This window comes from Engystomops pustulosus, chromosome 8 (assembly GCF_040894005.1).
Source record: "Engystomops pustulosus chromosome 8, aEngPut4.maternal, whole genome shotgun sequence".
NCBI classification, from domain to species: Eukaryota; Metazoa; Chordata; class Amphibia; order Anura; family Leptodactylidae; genus Engystomops; species Engystomops pustulosus.
This window is the reverse complement of record NC_092418.1, coordinates 87,859,344-87,880,977: the sequence shown is the minus strand read 5'-3', so window position 1 is coordinate 87,880,977 and position 21,634 is coordinate 87,859,344. Positions and strand designations below refer to the sequence as shown.

The following is a 21,634-nucleotide window of genomic DNA, read 5'->3' as shown; positions in this document are numbered from 1 at the left end:
TTCCGGCTTTCTCCGACCCATATGGCACTATGGGCGTGTCAGAGTAGGGAACTGGACTAGAAAAGTCTTGACTATTCCGATAAGGGTCGAAGCCTCTTAATGAACATCGATGCAGGTTCGCCCCCGGAGAGAACACCGTTCTTAATAAATTCCCCCCACATTTGTAGTGGAAACGTCTTTCTGCTGTGGCTTTATGATCTGTAGACTTCTGTCTGAAAACGGAGAACAGGAGTGAGATCTGTATATGTTGCGTATGTTGTTAGTAGAGACAGGACTGTAAATAAAGTGAATTAATAATCCAACTCTGCAGCTCTTGCAAGTGCTCTGGGCGGGTCTTTTAGCCTGCAGAGCTTTCTGCTCTCTGCGCTGTGCTGCTCCACAGCTCCTCTCTCCTGCTGAAAGTAGGAGCTGTATCAGGAGGGGGAGGTGCCGTGAAACAGTTTTATGCAAAGAGCAGAAAGCTCTTCAGGTGGAAAAACTCGCCCTGGAGCACATGAGCTGCAAACCCAGATTAACAGTTCAATTTTTTCACAGTGCTGCTGCTACTTACTAAACACATAATGGGGTGTTTACACAGATTTTCAGGGCCTATACTTAGCAGGTCTGCAGTTTATTATAGACAAAACTGATGACTGGTTCTGCAGGTTAATAAAAACTCTAAATATATCCAGAATATGTTACCATTAGAAATCCATATTCATGTTCCTACAAATCTGGTATTTTATTTCCTTCCATAGCTTGTCATGATGACGTTGTACGGATTGTGGACCTGGCCTGTAAACACAACGTCTGCATCATTCCATTTGGAGGTAAGAATATTCGGAATGTGAGAACCTGACCTGAAACTTGGGGAACCATTAGGAGGAAAGGGGAGTAATCTAGACCTGATATGTGGTGATTTGTGTCTCTCTGTGGCCAGAATGTATCTTCTAGTACACTACACAGTCAAGTGAATTGTCATTTAGTTACATTTTCTTCTAATAACCAAACCTAAGTATAATGAAAGTGTGTTGCATTTTGCAGGTGGAACAAGTGTCTCCAGTGCGTTGGAGTGTCCTGAAGATGAGAAGAGAACTATTGTCTCGTTGGACACTTCACAAATGGTAAGTGGTACCAAAGAACCCACTTGGTGTTTTTTTTTTTTTTTTTTTTTTTTTGGGGGGGGGGGGGGTTGCATCTTTAGATTTATTCTTGAATAAGGTTGTTGCTGGTTGGTCACTGATTTTCAGCACTGTGTGTACATCGTGTGTGAGCATAGGCCAAACTTGTTGCTACGCCATAAGAGTCAGGCGTGGTCTCCAGGGTAAAACCCTCATCTTTATCTCTAATATGGGAGATCTCCCTGCTTTGAAGTCCCATAAAAATTAATGTGGAGAATGAAACTCCTGTAAACTGGCTGCTGCTTTAAAGGAAATCTACTATCAAAATCCATAATAAATGAGGCAAACTTATTCATAGATCCAGACACCATGACTGTGTTATCTATGACCTCCTTCCTTTAAAATCGACTTTTAAAATTCTGCTAAGGAACCAGAAGGCATTACCAGGGCCCCTTTGTGCTGCAGCTTCACAGGCTGTTACACTGTGCAGGAGCACTCCCACCACCTGCTGTGTGAGATTACATCAAGCAGATGCTGGAGGAGCAAAGAGAGGGTCAGACAGCCCCTGAATCTGTAGCACAAAGGAGGGCTCTGGTAACACCCCAGAAGCCCCTCAGGCTGTCATTAGCAGAATTTTAAAAGTTTATTTTAGAAGGAGGCCATGTATAATATATATAACAAAAATACCCCCCTCGTTTAGATAGATGTGAATCCTATAGTGACATAATATAATCCATATATGTCCATAACTGAAAACAAGGTAAAATTGTGCATATTTCAGACAATTTGGTCTTTCTCAGACTCCAGAACTGCGATTTATAATTCTGCTGGTTTCAGATATGAAATGTATGAAACTGTAACCTACTGTGAACTAAATTTAAGTTGATCATCAAACGTGTTGACTGTTTCCAATAACATCTAGAAGAATTATAGATGCGGAAGTTGGCTCATGAAATGTGTGTATTGTACAGAATTCTATATCTTGCCTTGTGCCTGTGTTCTTGGACCATACCTTCGAGTATCCCAATTACTTTATCACTGAATCAGTCCTCAGTGTTAGATGCACATTTTCCAGTGTGATGTTTTTGGGGAGGAATAGTTTAGGTCAACACAAGTTCATATCTGTTCTACATGCGAAAAGCATCATAGTCCCGAACAAACTCAATAAACTGCGTAAAACCGCACAAAGGAATCATTCAGGATATAATAGAATTTTAAAGGTAATTTGAAGTATTTTGGCTTCTACATCAAGGACTTGGCATTCTGGGCTCTGCATATGTGATTCATCTATTTCATGAGACCTCTCCCAGCATACACAGATAGCGCCTCTCCATGGAGCTTTTTATTCACTCTTAAACTTTTCAAGGTGCACAGAGGTAGGAGAAGGGTTGGGGGGAGACTCTTTGATTGGAATTTTTAACCATCAAGCTGCATTCCACATCCTAAGTTCTATGAGACATTCATGTATTTCTGCCATTATTAACAACATATCTGTATCAATTTTTGTCCTCTTATTTGGTTGTGTATAATTTCCATAATTGTTTACTTATGCTGCAGAGAAGCTAACTGCGTCACATGAACCATTTTGATTGCACCCATTGAATGCCAATATTCCCTTAGAGGACATCTGTCACCAGGATCAAGGATTGTAAACAAAGCACACTTACATGCTGATGTGTACCCCCTCGGCTCTTCTTTAAGCTTCTTATCCCCTTTTAGAAAAAAAAGGCTTTAAAATTATGCAAATGATGCCTGAAGGGGCTCCAGGCTCAATAAACATCCCCTCTGACTCATTAGCATAATTTTAAAAAACCTTTTTTTTGTAAAAACATGGGCATAATAAGCTTAAAGAGCAGATCCTGCCAGAGGCGGCACGCCCCAGCATGTAAATGTACTTGGTTTTCTATTCTTGATCCTGGTAGTAGATTCCCTTTAAAGATCTTGTAGCTGGACACATGCATTTTAGTAGGAGTAAAATATACATATCTGGCTACCGCTTATCCCCCGTGAGAACAATGGATCAGGCATGTCCTATCCATATCCAAGGTGCAATGAATTGTAAGGCAATGAATTGTGTCTCTTGCACACGTTTAGCATATGTGCCACAAAAGCTTCAGACATATGTGTTATATGTATAGGTTGGCAGGTGGGGGCATCGGGGACAGCAGGAAAAGCAAGAAGAATAACAGCAGCAATTGCTGGAGATATACTCAACAGAACATTAAAGGCTATTGGGATGGGTGCCACTGTATGGCATCCATCCCTGGCCTCCATATACTGTGGGTGTTTCCATGGGGATGTAAATGTCCAAAAATCGTCTCTCCAAAGACGCCCAGAACATCTGCAGGAACAAGTCAATGACAACTGCCGATGTTTACTCCGCCTCTCACTTACAGGGGGGCGGAGCCAAACGGGATAAATGATTCCATTATATGAGCATACGTTGCTTCCCTTGGGTGTAAGAATACTTGGGAATCCACCCGAGCTATCCTTACAACGGAGATGTAAATGATGTAGATGTAAATGTAGACTAATTGGCATTGGATACCTGAACCCTATTCCAGTTCTGTATATGACAACTCGCCACCATGTTTGTAAGATATTTATATGTTTCTATCTCTACCTATTTCTTCAGAATCGAATTCTTTGGATCGATGAGAAGAATTTGACAGCACATGTCGAAGCTGGCATCACTGGGCAGGATTTAGAGAAACAGGTAATTGTAATTTTGGTGCTTTCTCTCGTATATTGCTATGAAGAGTGTCATGTCCTTTAAAAGTGCAGTCTGTATGATGGGAACAACAAAGGGGACTTTCTAAAATCTTGTTTTATTGAGATAGGTTGGTAGGTATGGTCCACATGTTTGACTACTTTAGCATGGAGCTGTCCGCTCCCAGTTTTGTAGATTTGACATGTGTGGGGGCTCCCATGATCCCATTAGAATGAAGAACCAGTTTCAGATGACTATTGTCACTGGATGAGAACACAGAGTAACGATCTCCAGTGGTTTTGGGCCATTGTTTTTGTCCGTGGGTTGTTTTATTTCTTTTTTTAAGCGGATGACACGGATGTCCAAATTTTAATGGACCCATGCACATGAACAAGTTTTTCACCGATCAGTTTGGAACCTGTAGAAAACTCAAAGCAGGTCCCATTCTAGTCTGCACTTTTGTCTCACAAGTGCTTATAGAAAAGTCCATTGGAGCGTGAACAATACTGATGCCACACAGGTGTCATGCGGGTGTGGTCTGTATTTGCAAGTCAATCCCTTGACCATATTGTGACATAAATTTCCAGCATTTTATTTTTCTTTTTTCCGTGATACGCAAAAAATGGATCATATACGGATGACGAACGGACTTCTTTTGCAGATGTACGGATCAGCAGTGGATTAGACACTGGTTACACGGATCACAGATCTGAGGACCGGTTGCAGATTGTACAGATTGAGAGGAGCAGTATCAAATCTAGGCAACCTATCCACTGTTCACATGATGTGACATAGATCTCCCATTGTGGTGACTGGTCTAGTATCGGCGCCCCATTGATCCTTTATGGGGGGTATAATTTTATTTTTTAGATATTTTATATTTCATGTTTGTATGGGTTTCCTCCGGGTCTTCAGGTTTCCTCCCACACTCCAAAAACCTACTGGTAGGTTGATTAGATTGTGATCCCCATTGGGGACATGGACCGATTTGGCAAGCTCAGTGCAGCACTGCGTAATCTGTGTGCGCTATATAAATAAAAAATTATTATTATTATCCCCATAGAGACATCCTAATTATTAGTGCAATCTATAGAGGTTCTCCCGCCACTTACTGCTTACCAAGTGAGATTCTCCATAAGACACATGTTTATCATTGTAGGGACAATTCATAACTTTCAGGAATCTATTATGTTTACTATTATAATCTGTGTTGCTGAAATCGCCCATTTTCTCCAAACACACCGAAGGAAACTATTAGCGTAAAAGCCTGTCCGCAACGCAGACGTTACAGCGCCTGACCCCGGACTTATCAAAGACCTGCATGGAAACATCTCGCTTGACACACTTTTTTTTTTTTAAACTACTTTTATTGACTTATTACCAGTGCGGAAATTCTCGGTTAACCAAAATTGATTACTTCTGATTGATCGCAGGGTCTACGGTAAACTCCAGAGTCACAGATGGCTGACTCCGTAGCATTTGATGCAAGACTGCTGAGCCTTGATAATGATTTCAGTGGGACTGCTCGGTTTTGTAGCAGTTTAAGGGCATCTATTCCGACTCAGGTGCCGTACAGATGGCAAAGCCGAGCTAATATGGAAAAATGAGGAACAAGTGACTATTTAATGTACAGGAATGCATGATCTGCATCGCTAATAGATGGGGCTGTTGCATACAGGAAGCCCAACCAGATGGCTGTACATTAAAAGACATCAGTCCTTGAGAGAATTAAGTGCAGGCAATTTGCTCACATTTTGTAAAGGCTGCAGCATATCACATTAGAGGGAAGGGAACGAGAGATTAACGACTTTATTTATTGGACGGATTTAGACGTAGAAAGTTGGGTTTTTTTTTCTCTTATTCTTGTGGATGCAGTTTTCCAAGAAAACTTTTTTTTTCTTGCAAGATCTGGTTTCATTAAAGAGTAATTCACGAACTGAGCGTTCATTTGCATCAAAGTCATTGGTGTGATTAGGCAGAATAATAAAAAGCACAAAGTAAAAAAAAAATAAGTAAAATCAATCAATTGTAGTCCTTGAGCTGCCTTGTACACTATGTCTTTGATATTACAGTCTTCAGGGCTTTGAGTACATTGACAGAGAGTCCAGGCCATATGTTGGCACCGGGATTAGATGATCCCAACTTTTCTCTAGAGAAACAAAACAAAAAAGCTTAAGGGTCGTCTTTATTTCAAGGACGATTTGTGATTTTTAGGGGAGGTGGGGGAGGTGGTTCCCTTTTAAAATGACAGCATGGTAAATGTGGAATTGCTTTAGTTACTAGATAGATGTCTGATCTGTAAGCAGTGTGTTATAGAGCATGAACAGCTGTACAGAGATTGTATGTTGGGGCAGATTTACTTACCCGGGCCATTTGCGATCCAGCGGTGCGTTCTCTGCGGTGGATTTCCAGCGATTCACTAAGGTAGTTCCTCCGACGTCCACCAGGTGTTGCTGCTGCGCTGAAGAGCGTCAGAACGCACTGGAGTTCACCGAGCCATCCTGGGTGAAGGTAAGCACGTGTCCCGCAACACTTTTTTTTTTTTTTGTTAAATGCGGCGGTTTCTCCGAATCCATCGGGTTATCGTTCGGTCACGCCCCCCGATTTCCGTCGCGTGCATGCCGGCGACGATGCGCCACAATCCGATCGCGTGCGCCAAAAACCCGGGGCAATTCAGGGAAAAACATGAATCGGTCCCTTGGTAAATGCCCAGTGTGTCTTATCTGCATAAAACAGAAGGAGCTGAACACATTCAGATTGGTGTTCTATGTCAAGGCACGCTGCAGTATCTGCTGGCAGCATGTTTTAGAGCAGGAGGAGCTATGCAGATTCTACATAGTGTTCTGTCTGCGGGCAGCCTCTAGGGCAGTGATGGCGAACCTTTTGGAGACAGAGTGCTCAAACTAAAACCAAAATCCACTTATTTACCATGAAGTGCCAACATAGCTTTTTAAGCAATAACGTATTGCTACGTGTTCTTCCACATCTTTCAATCATATCGGCCACTGGAGGCAACCAATACAGTTCAAAGAAGGAAGGGAAATTCAGACTCTCGTTGTAGCTTCTCTCCAGGGTCCCCCTGTAGAGGAAGAATTGTGGGTCCAGAATGAGAACCTCTAAAGATATTGCAGTTCTGTCACCTTTCCACTTTTCCCTCAACAGTCAATGAAGTGTTGCTTTATTTGGTGAACTCTGTCCTGGAGTGATGGTCTGAGTGCCCACAGAAAGGGCTCTGAGTGCCACCTCTGGCACCCGTGCCATAGGTTCGCCATCACTGCTCTAGGGCAAGGTCTGTTCTGACCTTATAATAGCCTCTACACAACGTTTGCAGTGTATATAGTGTCCTATCTTTAGGCAACATGTTATAAAGCAGGAGGAGCTGAATAGATTGTACATGGTGTCTTATCATTAGGCAGTGTTTTAGAGAGCAGGTGTACAGATTCTACATAGTGTCCTATCAAGATATTTAGGTAAAACAAAATCTATTTATTGGAATCCAACCATAGAACTATAGTTCTAATAAATTGTAATTATGCAAAGCGCTATGGGGAAAAAAACGGTTGAACTTTCAATATCGGGAACCTCTAATGAAGTGTTCCACATCATAATGCTGTACAGTGTAGCAGTGCTAGATAACATGAAGGCTTAGCTTCTATACCTATAATACTTTTTCATTTGTGTGTTTCTCTATTTCTGAATTTGAGATGTTAAATATTCTATGTATAATATATAGAATCCAGCAGAACAGCTAACCTCTACAAACATGAACTCAGAAGAAGCCCTATACAGATAGAACATATATACTGGACAATCCTGCCTTAATCTGCTTTTCCTGATCAATCTTGCAATTCTAAAATAAGTGCAGATATTCCTTTCACTCCCCTCTTTACTACTGAGCATGTACATAATGTGCAGTCACATTCATCTCAACTAAAAGCCCACATCCTTAGATCAGGAATAGAATAGACATTTATAGGACATTCCATAATTTCCCCAAGTTCTACTGAAACAAATACAGCACATACTGCAGTAAACTTATTGTAACAATTATTTTATGTTTTTGGAGTCTGAGTTGGTCCATTTTATTCAGACTCCAGCAAAATGGTCTCCGACTCCACAGACCTGGTACCACCTGCAGAAAGCATGTTCTAGGGCAAAATATCCCTAGCAGATTGTAAATAATGCCCCATCTGCAAGCAGCACATTATAGAGCAGGAGTAGCTGAGCAGATTGTACATGTCCTGTCATGCTGTTTGCAGAAAGGGCATTAACATCTATGGAGCCTGGAGCCCTTCAGGCTCCATAGATGATAATGGTACGTGGAGCCCCTCAGGCTCATTTGCATAAATTGTAAAGCCTTTTTTCATAAAGACCAGGGCATAACAAGCTTTAAGAAGAGTGGATCTTGCCACAGGGGGGACATACCAGGTTTTATTTGTGCTTGGTTTACAGTCCTTGATCCTGGTGGTAGTTTTCACATGGAACATGTGCCCCCCCCCCCTCTCCTTCCCCATCTATCATGGCTTTCCATCTGATCTCTTCCAGCTTGCGGAGAGTGGATACTGTACAGGTCACGAGCCAGATTCCATGGAGTTCAGCACGTTGGGCGGCTGGGTGGCTACACGGGCATCGGGGATGAAGAAGAACATCTATGGAAACATTGAAGACCTGGTAAGGCAGTTCCTCTGTTTTCCTTTCTCACGCATGACCTGCTTCTAAAATGTGGTAAAATCATCTGGAGGACACAGTCCACAGACTTCCCTTCCTCTGTGATCTTTTCCCACGTCTAATGATGTACGAAATACTATTTCCATGCAGACCTCAGTGTTAATACTTTCTATAGCGGCAGGACTCATGCAGAGCGTTACGTTTCTCTCGGCTTCTCACTTTCTTTATAGTGAGCGATTTTATAGGTTGGTAAATATATGTTCAAATGTTACACGTCAACATCATGCTCCAGTAATGTATCCCTTCTTATATATATATCCTGTATATTAACCCCTGCCCCACCCCCTAGGTCAGGGTTAAGACTATGGCCCAGCTTGTGTGTTTATATGGAGGAGAACCCACCTTGCACAACAAATGCATAAGGTATTAACCCCTTAACGCTCTGCACCGTAGCTCTACGGCGCAGAGGCACAGGGAATGTATGAAGAGGGCTCACGGGCTGAGTCCTCTTAATACAAGGGTGGGGGTTGTTGCATATTGCAGCAAACCCCCACCGCTAATAACCGTGGTCGGTGCTTGCACCGGTCGCGGCTATTAACCCTTTCAATGCCGCCGGCAAAGTTGCTTTTAAAGCCATCTTTATTACGTTTGTCGCTCCCCCAAACGTCATCGGGGGGGCGGCGATCGGTTGCCATGGTAGCCTCGGGTCTTCGTTTGACCCGGGGCTACATGGCTTCAGCAGATTCGTTACAATGAGCCAGTGGCTCATTGTAATGAATGAGCTGCAAAAAAGCCATATATTGCAATACAGTAGTATTGCAGTTTATGGTAGGAGCGATCTGACCAGCTATGGTTAATGTACCCTAGCCTAGATGGTTTAAGAAATAGTGGGGAAAAAAAAGAAAAAAAAAAGTTTAAAAATAAAAAAAATTTGATAAAATCTTAAAAATTCAAATCACCCCCCTTTCCCTAGAACTGATATAAAACATAATAAACCGTAAAAATCACAGACACATTAGGTATCGCCGCTTTCCAAAATGCGATCTATCAAAATATAAAAACTGTTACCCCGGCGGTGACCTCCGAGACGGGAAATGGCGCCCAAATGTCCAAAATGCGACTTTTACACCTTTTTACATCACATAAAAAATGGAACAAAGAATGATCAAAATGTCGCACAGACCTCAAAATGGTAGCAATGAAAACGTCACAAAAAATGACACCTCACACATCTCCGTGCACCAAAGTATGAAAAAGTTATTAGCGTCTGAAGATGATAAAAAATTTTTTTTCTTTTTTGTACACATTTAATTTTTGAAAATGTATTAAAACACAAAACCTATATAAATTTGGTATCACCGCGATCGCACCGAACCAAAGAAAAAAGCTGAGGTGTTATTTGGAGCGCACAGTCAAAGTCATAAAAACTGAGCCCACAAGAACGTGACGGTTTTTTTTCAATTTTTCCATATTTGGAATTTTTTTTCAGCTACGCAGTACACGGCATGTTAAAATAAATAACATCATGGGAAAGCACAAAATAAGCCCTCACACAGCTCTGTACACGTAAAAATGAAAAAGTTATGGATTTTTGAAGGTGGAGAGCGAGAAATGAGCGAAAAAACCCTGCGTCCTTAAGGGGTTAAAATCAGATGCTCTTGTGTTCCTATGTTTCTGAAACTGTTCCTCCAACAAGAATAAAGGTTACTTAAAAAAGTCAGAGGACCTGCGCCATAGAAACAAGGGAACTAGGTATTAGCTATGACTTGAAGGGGTTTTTTTCTAATGTATGTGTTAGTGTACTGCTGTATTGATATGTAAAGTGAAGCCTCTCGACCTTTACCTCAGACATCCCTGACCTTAAAATGGCCGCTCTCCATAAGCAATCACCAGTTAGTGATCACATGACCTTCCATTTGTGGCCATTTTATGCTCATGAATGAGGTAAATGACAGGAGGTTTCACTTTACATATCAAGAAAGCGGAGCAGAACATTTAATAGATGTCTATTGGTAGATTACCTAATATACTGCCCCCCCCCTCCCATACTTACACACATTACACAAACGTGAGGTAAACTGGCCAAAGCCTGTAAGGATTTGTTGTAGAATTTTTAGTGGGATCCCCTCCCCTCCAAACATTTTCCTTTTTTATTGGGGATACATGTGCACCCTGCTTATGTTACACTGTCCTGACAACCTGGATATGTACATAGGGCAGCACGGTGGCTGAGTGAGTAGCACTTCTGCCTTGCAGCGCTGGGTTCCTGTGTTCAAATCCCACCCAGGTAAACATCTACAAAGAGTTTGTATGTTCTCTCCGTGTTTGCGTGGGTTTCCTCCGGGTCCTCCGGTTTCCTCCCACACTCCAAAACATACTGTTAGATTGTGAGCCCCATGGGAACAGGGACCAATTTGTCATGCTTTGTGCAGCGCTGCGTAATCTGTGTGCGCTATATAAATAAAGAATTATTATAATTATTATTATTATTATTGGCATCATGTGGTGCGGGATATAGTGAAGTGATGGGGAATCTAAATGACAGACTAATGCTTGTTATTCTGAATTGTGGAATATGAAGTTTAATTACATGTTCCACTGACTTAAGGGAAACATTACAGACCTTCCTAATCTACATTGTCCCCTCTCCCCTCCTCAGTCTTCCCCAGATGGACACATCACCTTATTTTCTAGGTGTTTCCAGGACGTGCGGACATAAGGGCACAGTGGAGTCAGATACATTACACCACTTCAGCTCTTTACTCGGTTTCGTTGCTCTCTGAGGGATTTGTCATGTTTCCTATCATTTTTCATTTTACCTGCGTCTTGGCTGTTAAGAATGGGAAGACCAAATATAGCTCCATAAACTGCTTAGCTTGTAGACTTTTAACGCTCTTGTGTGTTCAGGTTCGATATATTGTGACACGTGAACGTGTCCGGTGGATCTGTGAACTATAATAATTTTTTAGCCCACAGGTGCGCTCCCTTTGGGGCGGATGTTGTATCGATCCTTCTATGAGCACGTTACATGTGATGGCTGCTCCTATTGTTTTTGGCAGGGGGATGGGGTTCAGAGTTTTCAGGAATTAGGGTTGCCAATATACCAAATTTCGTCTTCTGCATAATAATTCTTCTTGCTGTGCTATGGCAGAAATCAAATTCTAAGTCCCAGTGCACATGGGATGCATTATTTAATATACCTGTCTGTTTGTACATGTAAAATCTATAGAAAATTTCCGATATAGGCAGGGGAGCAACATTTCACAGGGAGTCTATTAGCTCCCAAATTATTTACCAATAATCAGTAATTTTAGGGAAAATTTTGTGGATTCTTAGCAGAGTGCCCTGGCAGGCACAGCTCCACCCACAGTGCACCAGGAAGTTCATTTTCTTATAGTCCGGAAAATACAGTACTTGTAAGGCGCACAAAAAATCCTTTGATTTTCTCAGAAATTATAATCTGGTGCGCCTTATATATGAACCTAGACATTTAGCAGGCATTTATTTGTGGTGCGCCTTATAGTCCAAAAAATACTGTATCCTAAACACTGCTGGTTTTACTTTCTGGCCGATCTAAGGAGTTGTTAGCTCTCTTTTTAGTATTGTATTCACATACTGCAGAATCATTCTGCAACAAAATTGACCTGCAATTTTTTGCGGCAAAATTTTACTTTGGACTTCCCTTCTTTCATTGTTGCAGAGCACCATTCACAAGAAATCTACGTAGGCTATGTCTGTGCAGTGTGTTTTTCGGATTTTAGTTACTTTAATAGTTGAAGCACATTACTTGGATGCCGCAGCACCGAAATGTTGTACAGATTGTGCAAATTGGCCCCTACAGCTTCATTTGGCGCCCATAGGAGCCATCTTTTGGGCTATTTTTGGTGACTGTTTTTAGTCTTTGAATCCTGGACTGCCCCTAGGTGACTTATAAGGAGTGACCACAGTGGCGAGGACGGGACCCAGTGCATTATAGTGATATATGATGCAAGGAGTCCCTTTTTTTAATACTGTAATTGCAACTCCCATATGGCACCGCTGTATTGTGGGTAAGAAGGGACTCCTTGCATCCTATATCACTATGCACGGAGTGGTATTGTGGTTGTGCAAAAAATCCGTACACAAATGAATCAGGATTTAAAGACCCGCTGTGGTCATATGTAGTCCCTAGTCTAAAGCTCTGTTTATACTGAAAAGCCATTCAGAGGACCTCTATGGAGAGAGTATCCTAGAACTATGCACCTTGAATGGCTTGTCCCGAAAAACATGGCATCTTTCCAAAAACAGCGCCACACCTGACCATGGTTTTTGCCGGTATTGTAACTCAGTTGCTTAGTGATGAATGGAGCCGAGTTGTAATCTGCACAAATAGTGTTCATGGATAGCGGCCATGTTTTTCAACCTCCGGACAACCCCTTTAAGGTAGTTGCACACAAACCTGACCAGTGTGTATCCGCTTCACCAGTATCGTTGTAATGTGTAACAGCCCCACTCCAGACTATGTTGATGCATGGACTTTAACAAGGATGTATGTGATGTTTTCCCAGAACACCAGACCTTCTCTAAAAGGCATTGTGCAGGCACTGATAAATGTAGTGAGGATTCTAGTCCCTTGTATCTAGATGTTTTCATGAAAGAGGGGACTCATTTAAAGAAGGTTAAAAAATGAGTAATCAATGCCGGGGTCCCCGGGGGGAAGAGATGTTTTAATTGGCAGAGATGATTGAGGGCAGTATGGAAGCAATCTTTACAAAGAAATATCTGAACTTTCGCTTCTATGTCCTTCCAGTCCTTCATTTATCAAGGAATTTTGCCGTGAATCATTGTGTAGACAAATGACTGCATGGCCGGAGCCGCCGCGTGTTTACTTGTATTCTGATGGAACCAAGGCTTAATCATTATAAGGGGGTCTCCAAAATGTTATCCTATATAAAACATGATGTGCCCAATGCTTTAGTATGTAACATGTGTATTGTAAAATAATTAAAAACATTTTTTTAAACACAGAGATCCCATTTTTGTCAAATGGGTGGCAACCAGTGGGAGGGGTTGTTGAGAGGTGGGGCTTATATTTTAATTACTTTCCTTACTGATCCACCACACTTAATATTTTTGTGGTACCCGAGACCACCTCAGTTCTCTGCTTTCAGTTCCCTCTCCAAATACTGCTCAGCCAATCACTTCCTGGGGCGTGGTCACCACTGCAGGTCATGATTGGCTGAGTAATATGATCTGATATTGAGTTTGAAATCCTTTGTGCCAATCACGGTGCCTCTCTAACCTAATTGGCCAAGGGGCATCACATGATCTTGTCTTGTCACATGCCTGATTTTGACCAATCAGAATGGGATTTTCTATAACCCTCCTTATCAAACACATTAGTGTTAATATAATAATAATAATTCTTTATTTATATAGCGCACACACATTACGCGGCGCTGCGCAAAGCATGACAAATTGGTCCTCTTTTAAAGGAAATCTACAGTCAAAAATCTGTCATGAGACACCTACTCATAGATCCAGGCACCATGACCGTGATAATCTTCTTATAGTTGTTATCTATTGCCTTCTTCCTTCTAAAATCAACTTTCAAAATTATGCTAATGAGCCAGAAGGGCTCTGGGGGTGTTAATGGAGCCTCTCCTTGATGTAGCTTCACAAACTGGCTCTTCTTCTCTTGCACAGTATAACAACCTGTTATGCTTTATCATATTAATGTACATTAATTTTCACTTTTTAAACTTGTTGAAGTCCCCATGTTCGCACTTTCGATAGAGCGGAGCAGACACATCCTTACATGCTGAACTCCTCAGAAAAGTGCAGATCTCCTCTTCATTACCATAGAGCAGCAGATGGCAGATACATTGGATTTTTGCCCAATATTAGACACATATTTACACGGTTACCACATTCCCTTGTGTTTGCATCTCTATAATTCGTCTCTCATGTCTTTAATATTTTGCAGGTTGTACACTTAAAAGTTGTAACTCCCCAAGGCATCGTGGAGAAAAGCTGCCAGGGGCCTCGAATGTCAACGGGACCTGATATTTACCATTTTATTATGGGATCTGAAGGTACGGCTGGTTTTTTATTGGCAGAGGGAAAAAAAATGTTTGTAGACAGCGCCTGATTCATTTATACCTTGTCAGATGTTAATGGGTCAAAATTGCTTCCCTAGAACTAATATGTAGGGGATATAAGGACAGAAATACAGGCGGTCCCCTATTTAAGAACACCCGACTTACAGACGACCCCTAGTTACAAACGGACCTCTGGATGTTGGTAATTTACTGTACTTTAGCCCCAGGCCACAATAAACCGCTGTAACAGATATCAGATGTGTCTGCAATGAATCTATACTGCTAATCCTGGTTCTTATGACAATCCAAAATTTTTAAAATCCAATTGTCACAGAGACCAAAAATAATTTGGTTGGGGTTACAATTATAAAATAGATGGTTCCGACTTGCATACAAATTCAACTTAAGAACAAACCTACAGAACCTATCCTGTACGTAAACCGGGGACTGCCTGTAGATGATTATTCACTGAATAAAATTAGTTTCTGGCCATGTTGGGCAGGTCGGGCTGTTTTTCTCTTCCATTTGTGTGGTAAAAATGATATGTATGTGTGCAATGGTCTCCCGCATCCATCCTGTCTGTTTCCTGCCATGATTTCTATAGCATGTAGTGATTCACTGGAGGTAAATTCGGGGAAAGTGCGTGGAACGTTCCAATATTGTCACCTGTTCTCGCCTGAGGATAACAGGAGAAGGTGGCGGCAGGTGAAATGCAGTCCTGGTGTAAGTGATGGTTATTCTGTGACTGAGGCCTGCTGCTAGTATTGGAACTTTATTTCCTTAAATTTGAGATACAGACACTTTTTTTTTTTGTGCAGGTGTTTTTGGGGGTTCAACATATAGTAAAAGTTGCTTTAAAGGAAATCTACCATCAAGATCAAGCAGGGGCACTTATTCATAGATCTGGGCACTGTGACTGTGGTAATACTTGTATAGTTGTTATTCATGGCCTCCTTTCTTCTAAAATCAACATCCACATGCTAATAATCCTGACGAGCACTGGAGTGTGCTACCAGAGCCCCTCCATGTTGTAGCTTTACAGCTAGCTTTACAGTTTGTAACCCTCAGCAAGGATCACTCCACCCCTTCCCTCTTTCCCCGCACCACTGTGTGCTGGTCCCCCGAGATTACATCAGGCAGAGAGAGGTGTAAGTGCTGAAGGAGCAGGGGGGAGGCTGTGTAATAGATGTTATTTTGGGGAAAGGGGCTGTTCATTAGTACAATGAAGTGTTCTCACATACCAGTTTAATACAGTGCTCAAAGTCCAGCTACAATATAGGAATGATATATTGTATATAAATATATATTTATATATAAATACATTTTTCACAGCACTGTGCTACTAACAACATAACGAGGAATGGTTACACACGTCTTCAGGACCAATACCGAACACCTAGACTCCCTTTTAATCCATTAGCAGTATTGGTTTATTGATATTTTTATATGGGCTTCTCTTATTTATATGTATCTGCATTATTGTACTTTATCACATAAGCACCTTGGTCATATATATATACATATACACTCACCGGCCACTTTATTAGGTACACCATGCTAGTAACGGGTTGGACCTCCTTTTGCCTTCAGAACTGCCTCAATTCTTCGTGGCATAGATTCAACAAGGTGCTGGAAGCATTCCTCAGAGATTTTGGTCCATATTGACATGATGGCATCACACAGTTGCCGCAGATTTGTCGGCTGCACATCCATGATGCGAATCTCCCGTTCCACCACATCCCAAAGATGCTCTATTGGATTGAGATCTGGTGACACTGGAGGCCACTTGAGTACAGTGAACTCATTGTCATGTTCAAGAAACTAGTCTGAGATGATTCCAGCTTTATGACATGGCGCATTATCCTGCTGAAAGTAGCCATCAGATGTTGGGTACATTGTGGTCATAAAGGGATGGACATGGTCCGCAACAATACTCAGGTAGGCTGTGGCGTTGCAACAATGCTCAATTGGTACCAAGGGGCCCAAAGAGTGCCAAGAAAATATTCCCCACACCATGACACCACCACCACCACCAGCCTGAACCGTTGATACAAGGCAGGATGGATCCATGCTTTCATGTTGTTGACGCCAAATTCTGACCCTGCCATCCGAATGTCGCAGCAGAAATCGAGACTCATCAGACCAGGCAACGTTTTTCCAATCTTCTACTGTCCAATTTCAATGAGCTTGTGCAAATTGTAGCCTCGGTTTCCTGTTCTTAGCTGAAAGGAGTGGCACCCGGTGTGGTCTTCTGCTGCTGTAGCCCATCTGCCTCAAAGTTCTACGTACTGTGCGTTCAGAGATGCTCTTCTGCCTACCTTGGTTGTAACGGGTGGCGATTTGAGTCACTGTTGCCTTTCTATCAGCTCGAACAAGTCTGCCCATTCTCCTCTGGCATCAACAAGGCATTTCCGCCCACAGAACTGCCGCTCACTGGATGTTTTTTCTTTTTCGGACCATTCTCTGTAAACCCTAGAGATGGTTGTGCGTGAAAATCCCAGTAGATCAGCAGTTTCTGAAATACTCAGACCAGCCCTTCTGGCACCAACAACCATACCACGTTCAAAGGCCTCAAATCACCTTTCTTCCGCATACTGATGCTCGGTTTGAACTGCAGGAGATTGTCCTGACCATGTCTACATGCCTAAATGCTCTGAGTTGCTGCCATGTGGTTGGCTGATTAGAAATTAAAGGGGTTATCCGGGTTTTAAAAATTACGCTGGGCTGGGTAGGGCTAGTTAAACATAATAAACATGGACTTACCTCGTCCGGCGCAGCTGGTGTCCCGCGCCACGGTCCCTTCGATCTGTGCCCCTGTTTGTTTACAGGGGCACGGAAGCCGCGCACAGGGAGCTTCTGGTCCGTGATGTGGCCGGCTCCTCCCATCCCTCCCTTTCTCTCAGCGTTGTAAGCGCTGGGAGATGGTGTCGCATGGGAGCATCCGGCCGGCCGGAAGCTCTCTGTGCGCACTTGTAATGAAACCGGCGCACAGAGAAGACCGGCCGCGGCGCGGGACATCGGCAGCACCGGAGGAGGTAAGTACATGTTTATTGTGTTTAAATAGCCCTCCCCAGCCCAGCCATAAGAAATGTTTTAAACCCGGATAAACCCTTTAAGTGTTAACGAGCAGTTGGACAGGTGTACCTAATAAAGTGGCCTGTGAGTGTATAATATATATAAATAATATTTGCTTCAGAAATATGCTATGGAGTAAACAGTTGTACCGCATTAGATGTTGATGTCGGTATATATTAATTTGTACTTTATTCCTGGCTTCTTACAAATTGGTTTTGGTCCCCTGCAAATGGCCTGTCTAGTGTCCACCTACTGTATGTATGGGATATAATGTGTCCTGTGGTTTTATAGTGAAAGCTTTGTAATTCTTTTTGTGGTTTGCACATTTTAGGCACATGGCCGGGTGGGGTTAACAGGCCTTGTTTGTAGCCCGTTTGGGCCAGTGGACATATGCGGAGGGGTGGGGAGGGTCACTGCTCCCCGCACTGATGTCCGTAGCGAGTGACTGAGCCACGGTACAGGCCGTCCCCGGGTTACGTACAAGATGAGAACAAACTTGCAGAACCTACATTGAATTTGTGTGCAATTCGGAACTTTTATATTTTATAATTGTAACTCCAGCCAAATTTTTGGTCTCTGACAATTTTGGATTTTAAATATGTTGGGTTGTCATAAGAATCAGGATTGACAATAAATCTTATTTGCAGGCATCTTTGATAACTTTTATAGTTGTTTTTTTTGTAGCCTGGGGCTAAAGTACAGTAAATTACCAAAGTCCAGAGGTCCGTTTGTACCTAGGGGTCATCTGTAAATCAGGTGTTCTTAAGTAGGGGACGACCTGTAGAGGAATCCGGAATAGGACCCACTGCATTGGCACCAGGTGGTCGCCGGCTCTCGTCTTTTATTCCAGCTCTGTTCACTGTGTTTATTCTCTGTCTGCCTTGCATTGTTACATTGAAGACCTAAACTATTGATCCCTATTCAGAATCCTTAAGCTGGAAAATCACTCTAAGGGGGTTGTTCCAATTTTTCATGTTATTGCCTACTCACAAGATGAGGGTGACGATCCTGCCGCTGGAACCCCCGCCAACTACTAGAGCTGAACCCCCATTCTACAGATTGCTGGGGGCAGATCATTTGTCCTTCTGCTTCATTCAATGGGAGTGTCTGAAATTGCCATGCAAAACCCTTGGCTATTTTTGGCACTCCCAATCTCTGCCTATGAGAGTGCAAGAGATAGCTTAACTGCCATATTGCAAATTTCCGGCGCTCCTATAGTTTTGAAAGGAGCGGCAGAACACGTGCTCCACCTGCTACTCCACACATTACTGAGAATGGGACCCCTGTTTTCGTGGTCCCAAGAGTTGGACCTTCAACGATCAGCTTGTCATTTTGTCCAACCCCTCTTATTAGAAGAAAAATTTGCAAAAATGTTAACCTTAAAAGTGTTAATTCCTTCCTATTTTAGTTACTTTTTCCAATTTTCAGAAATAACACAAATTTCCTTTAGCGCGTATAAATCATAAAGGTGCAAAATTATTTATTTTATCAAGTTTTACTTCTCTTCAGTCTTTCCCCATAGGAGAACAAATCGGGTCATAGCAATAATTTTGATTAATATCTGGCACAACTATTTGAGGTGATGAATTAAGAGAAGGGGGGAAAACAACAAGCCTAAGCATCTCTATGTCTGAACTTTTTTTCCCTTCTATGAAGAATGCAGAGCGTGTAGATTTATAGCGCTGACAGTTATATGGCGGTATAATACAATTACATCAGTTGTATATCTTAAAGCATAGTTATAATGTTCACAGCCTTTTAAATCCTCCTTACTGTTATGGTGGCGTTTATAGCCCATTGACCTTGCGGATAACATTTAATAATGTCACCATAACCTTTTAACCCCCTCCGTTTCACAGCATAAAAAAAAAAAAAAGTTCACTCGGTGCTAGAGTTGTGAGGATGAGCGCTCCCAGCCCCGTCTGCTTCTTACTGTATGCATTTGTAGATGTATATATCACATGAATTTGCATTCTTCAGCACATAGATCATTGTGAAATGCAGTTGTTGTATTCTCTTCTTCCAGGGAAAATAATGACGGGTATGAATTGCACACAGCAATCAATAAAGTTGACTGTTGTTGTGATTATTTTTAATTTGTCGCTTTATAACGGCTCTCGTGATGATCGGTGAGCGATTTCCCCCAAGTTAAATTTACAGGAGGTATTATAGAAGACGGTTAGAGCGGTTATTATGTTTCTCCCTGGCCAAAATGACCCAAAATGCCATGGGGTGGAGTTGCCCAAAGGAAAAATTTCTGACTAGAGGATGAGCTTTCACTCATAATCGTGTATGATTTTAAAGGGGAACTGCTACAGACACGGAATGTCAGTCCATCACCCCATAGGAAGTTCATTTTATATTTAGGGTTTTCTATTTTTCCAATACACCAAAAAGAAAAACAAGGCGGCACTCACCGATGTGAAGAGCTCCTTTATTTTGACAAGGTGCGGTACAACGGAAGAGCGGGGCCAGGCAATGGGCCTTTTCGCTCTATATCGCGCTTTCTCAAGCCGTTTCTATTTTTCCCCTTAAATTTTTTAACCTAAAACCGTCCCTTATTCATTAGTGTACATGTGACGATATTACGTTGTTCTTGCTCCACTCCATGGGATCTTTCCTGTAGAATGTTTACTTTTATTCTCATCAGATATAAGTCCAGGTGGCAGGAGGTTCCATTATCCAGTCGAGCTTTCTCCACCTCCTGCCAGCCGCTTGCTCTTTGTGCTATGCATAGTACCGGCGCATGCGCAGTGTGTCTGTAAAGCTGCCCAGAGACAAACAAGGCCGGTGCCGAAAGCACTGTGCATGCGCTATAATTAATAAATGGCGCCTGACTGTAGGAGGGGAGGGACGGTGGCCTGAGGCTGAACGGCCCCAGCAGAAGGCAGAGGGAGCTTGACTGGATAATTGAGCTCCCCCGCCTCCATGACTTTGTCTGATGTAGTCATAAGAAAGAATAAAAGTTGATTTTACAGGAAAGATCCCACTTAGAGGAGTTAGAATAAAGTCAGTTGAACTCTCATGAATAAGGCAATGTTTTTACCGGGTTATGACCCATGGAAGAGGTGACCTATTCCATTAACTTGTTTTTTTTTTTTAGAAGAGATTCCTCCTTTTACTATTATTTATAGAGCACCATTTATTCCATAGTGCTGTACAATTGGGGTTCACATACATTACATTAAGACGAGAACAATTTGAAGTTCAAAAGATAAAAAAAATGCTACAAGCAACTGGAAAAAGTGAAAAGAGAACCTTACTGTGAAGACCCACCATCTATATTGGAGGGTAGATGGGGACACTGGGTGAGGGTATAGAACTTTGGGGTAATTGTGTGTTTTGGGAGATCCTAAGTAGATTGGTTTTACAGGTTAAGTTTGATGGTTTGGAAGGTGGGGGACAGTCTAACACATTTTGGTAGAGAGTTCCAGAGCATGTGAGAAGAGTGAATGGTAATAGAGTGAAGCAGAAGGTCCTGTGAGGAATGGAGATTGTGTGGGACAGTATTGGCTGATTAGTTCGGAGAACTATGGAGGAGGCAGATTGTGGACAGCTTTGTAAGTCACGGTTAGTATTTTAAAGTGGATTTGTTGTACAATGGAAAAGCAGTGGAGAGCAGGGAAAGAGGGAAGTGAGGAGATGGATTAGGAGAGTAGTAGAGTTAAGGATAGATTGAAGGGGTGTTGGGGAGTTAGCCGGTCGACTGCAGAGAAGAATGTTGCAGTCGTCAAGGCAGGAAGTGATGAGCGCATGGACTAGCAATTTTGTAAACTCTGGTTTTAGGAAGAATAGAATCCGATCCTTCTATCTGCCATCTTGAACTTGGCTGTTGTAGACTCTGGTTGAGGGATGCCTTCCGTAGGTGGCATGAAATCTCTTAGAGGAGCAGAAAGTAGTAAAGATGATGTCATTGAAAAGTCAAGTCACCACTACAGAATAGAAGGTTGTGTAGTGCTACCCAGGTGCCTCTGTGGTCACAACCGGACAGCTCTGTACTT

General features: G+C 42.3%; 1 protein-coding gene across 1 annotated transcript in view; it reads left to right on the top strand.

Annotated features, from left to right (window-relative positions):
- Positions 1–21,634, top strand: part of AGPS (alkylglycerone phosphate synthase) — a 139,119-nt gene that overhangs the window by 44,505 nt on the left and 72,980 nt on the right. Inside the window, exons 6-10 of the mRNA XM_072121633.1 lie at positions 738–809; positions 1,024–1,103; positions 3,736–3,816; positions 8,356–8,481; positions 14,444–14,552. Coding sequence (XP_071977734.1) covers positions 738–809; positions 1,024–1,103; positions 3,736–3,816; positions 8,356–8,481; positions 14,444–14,552 — 468 coding nt within the window. The remainder of the gene's footprint in view (positions 1–737; positions 810–1,023; positions 1,104–3,735; positions 3,817–8,355; positions 8,482–14,443; positions 14,553–21,634) is intronic.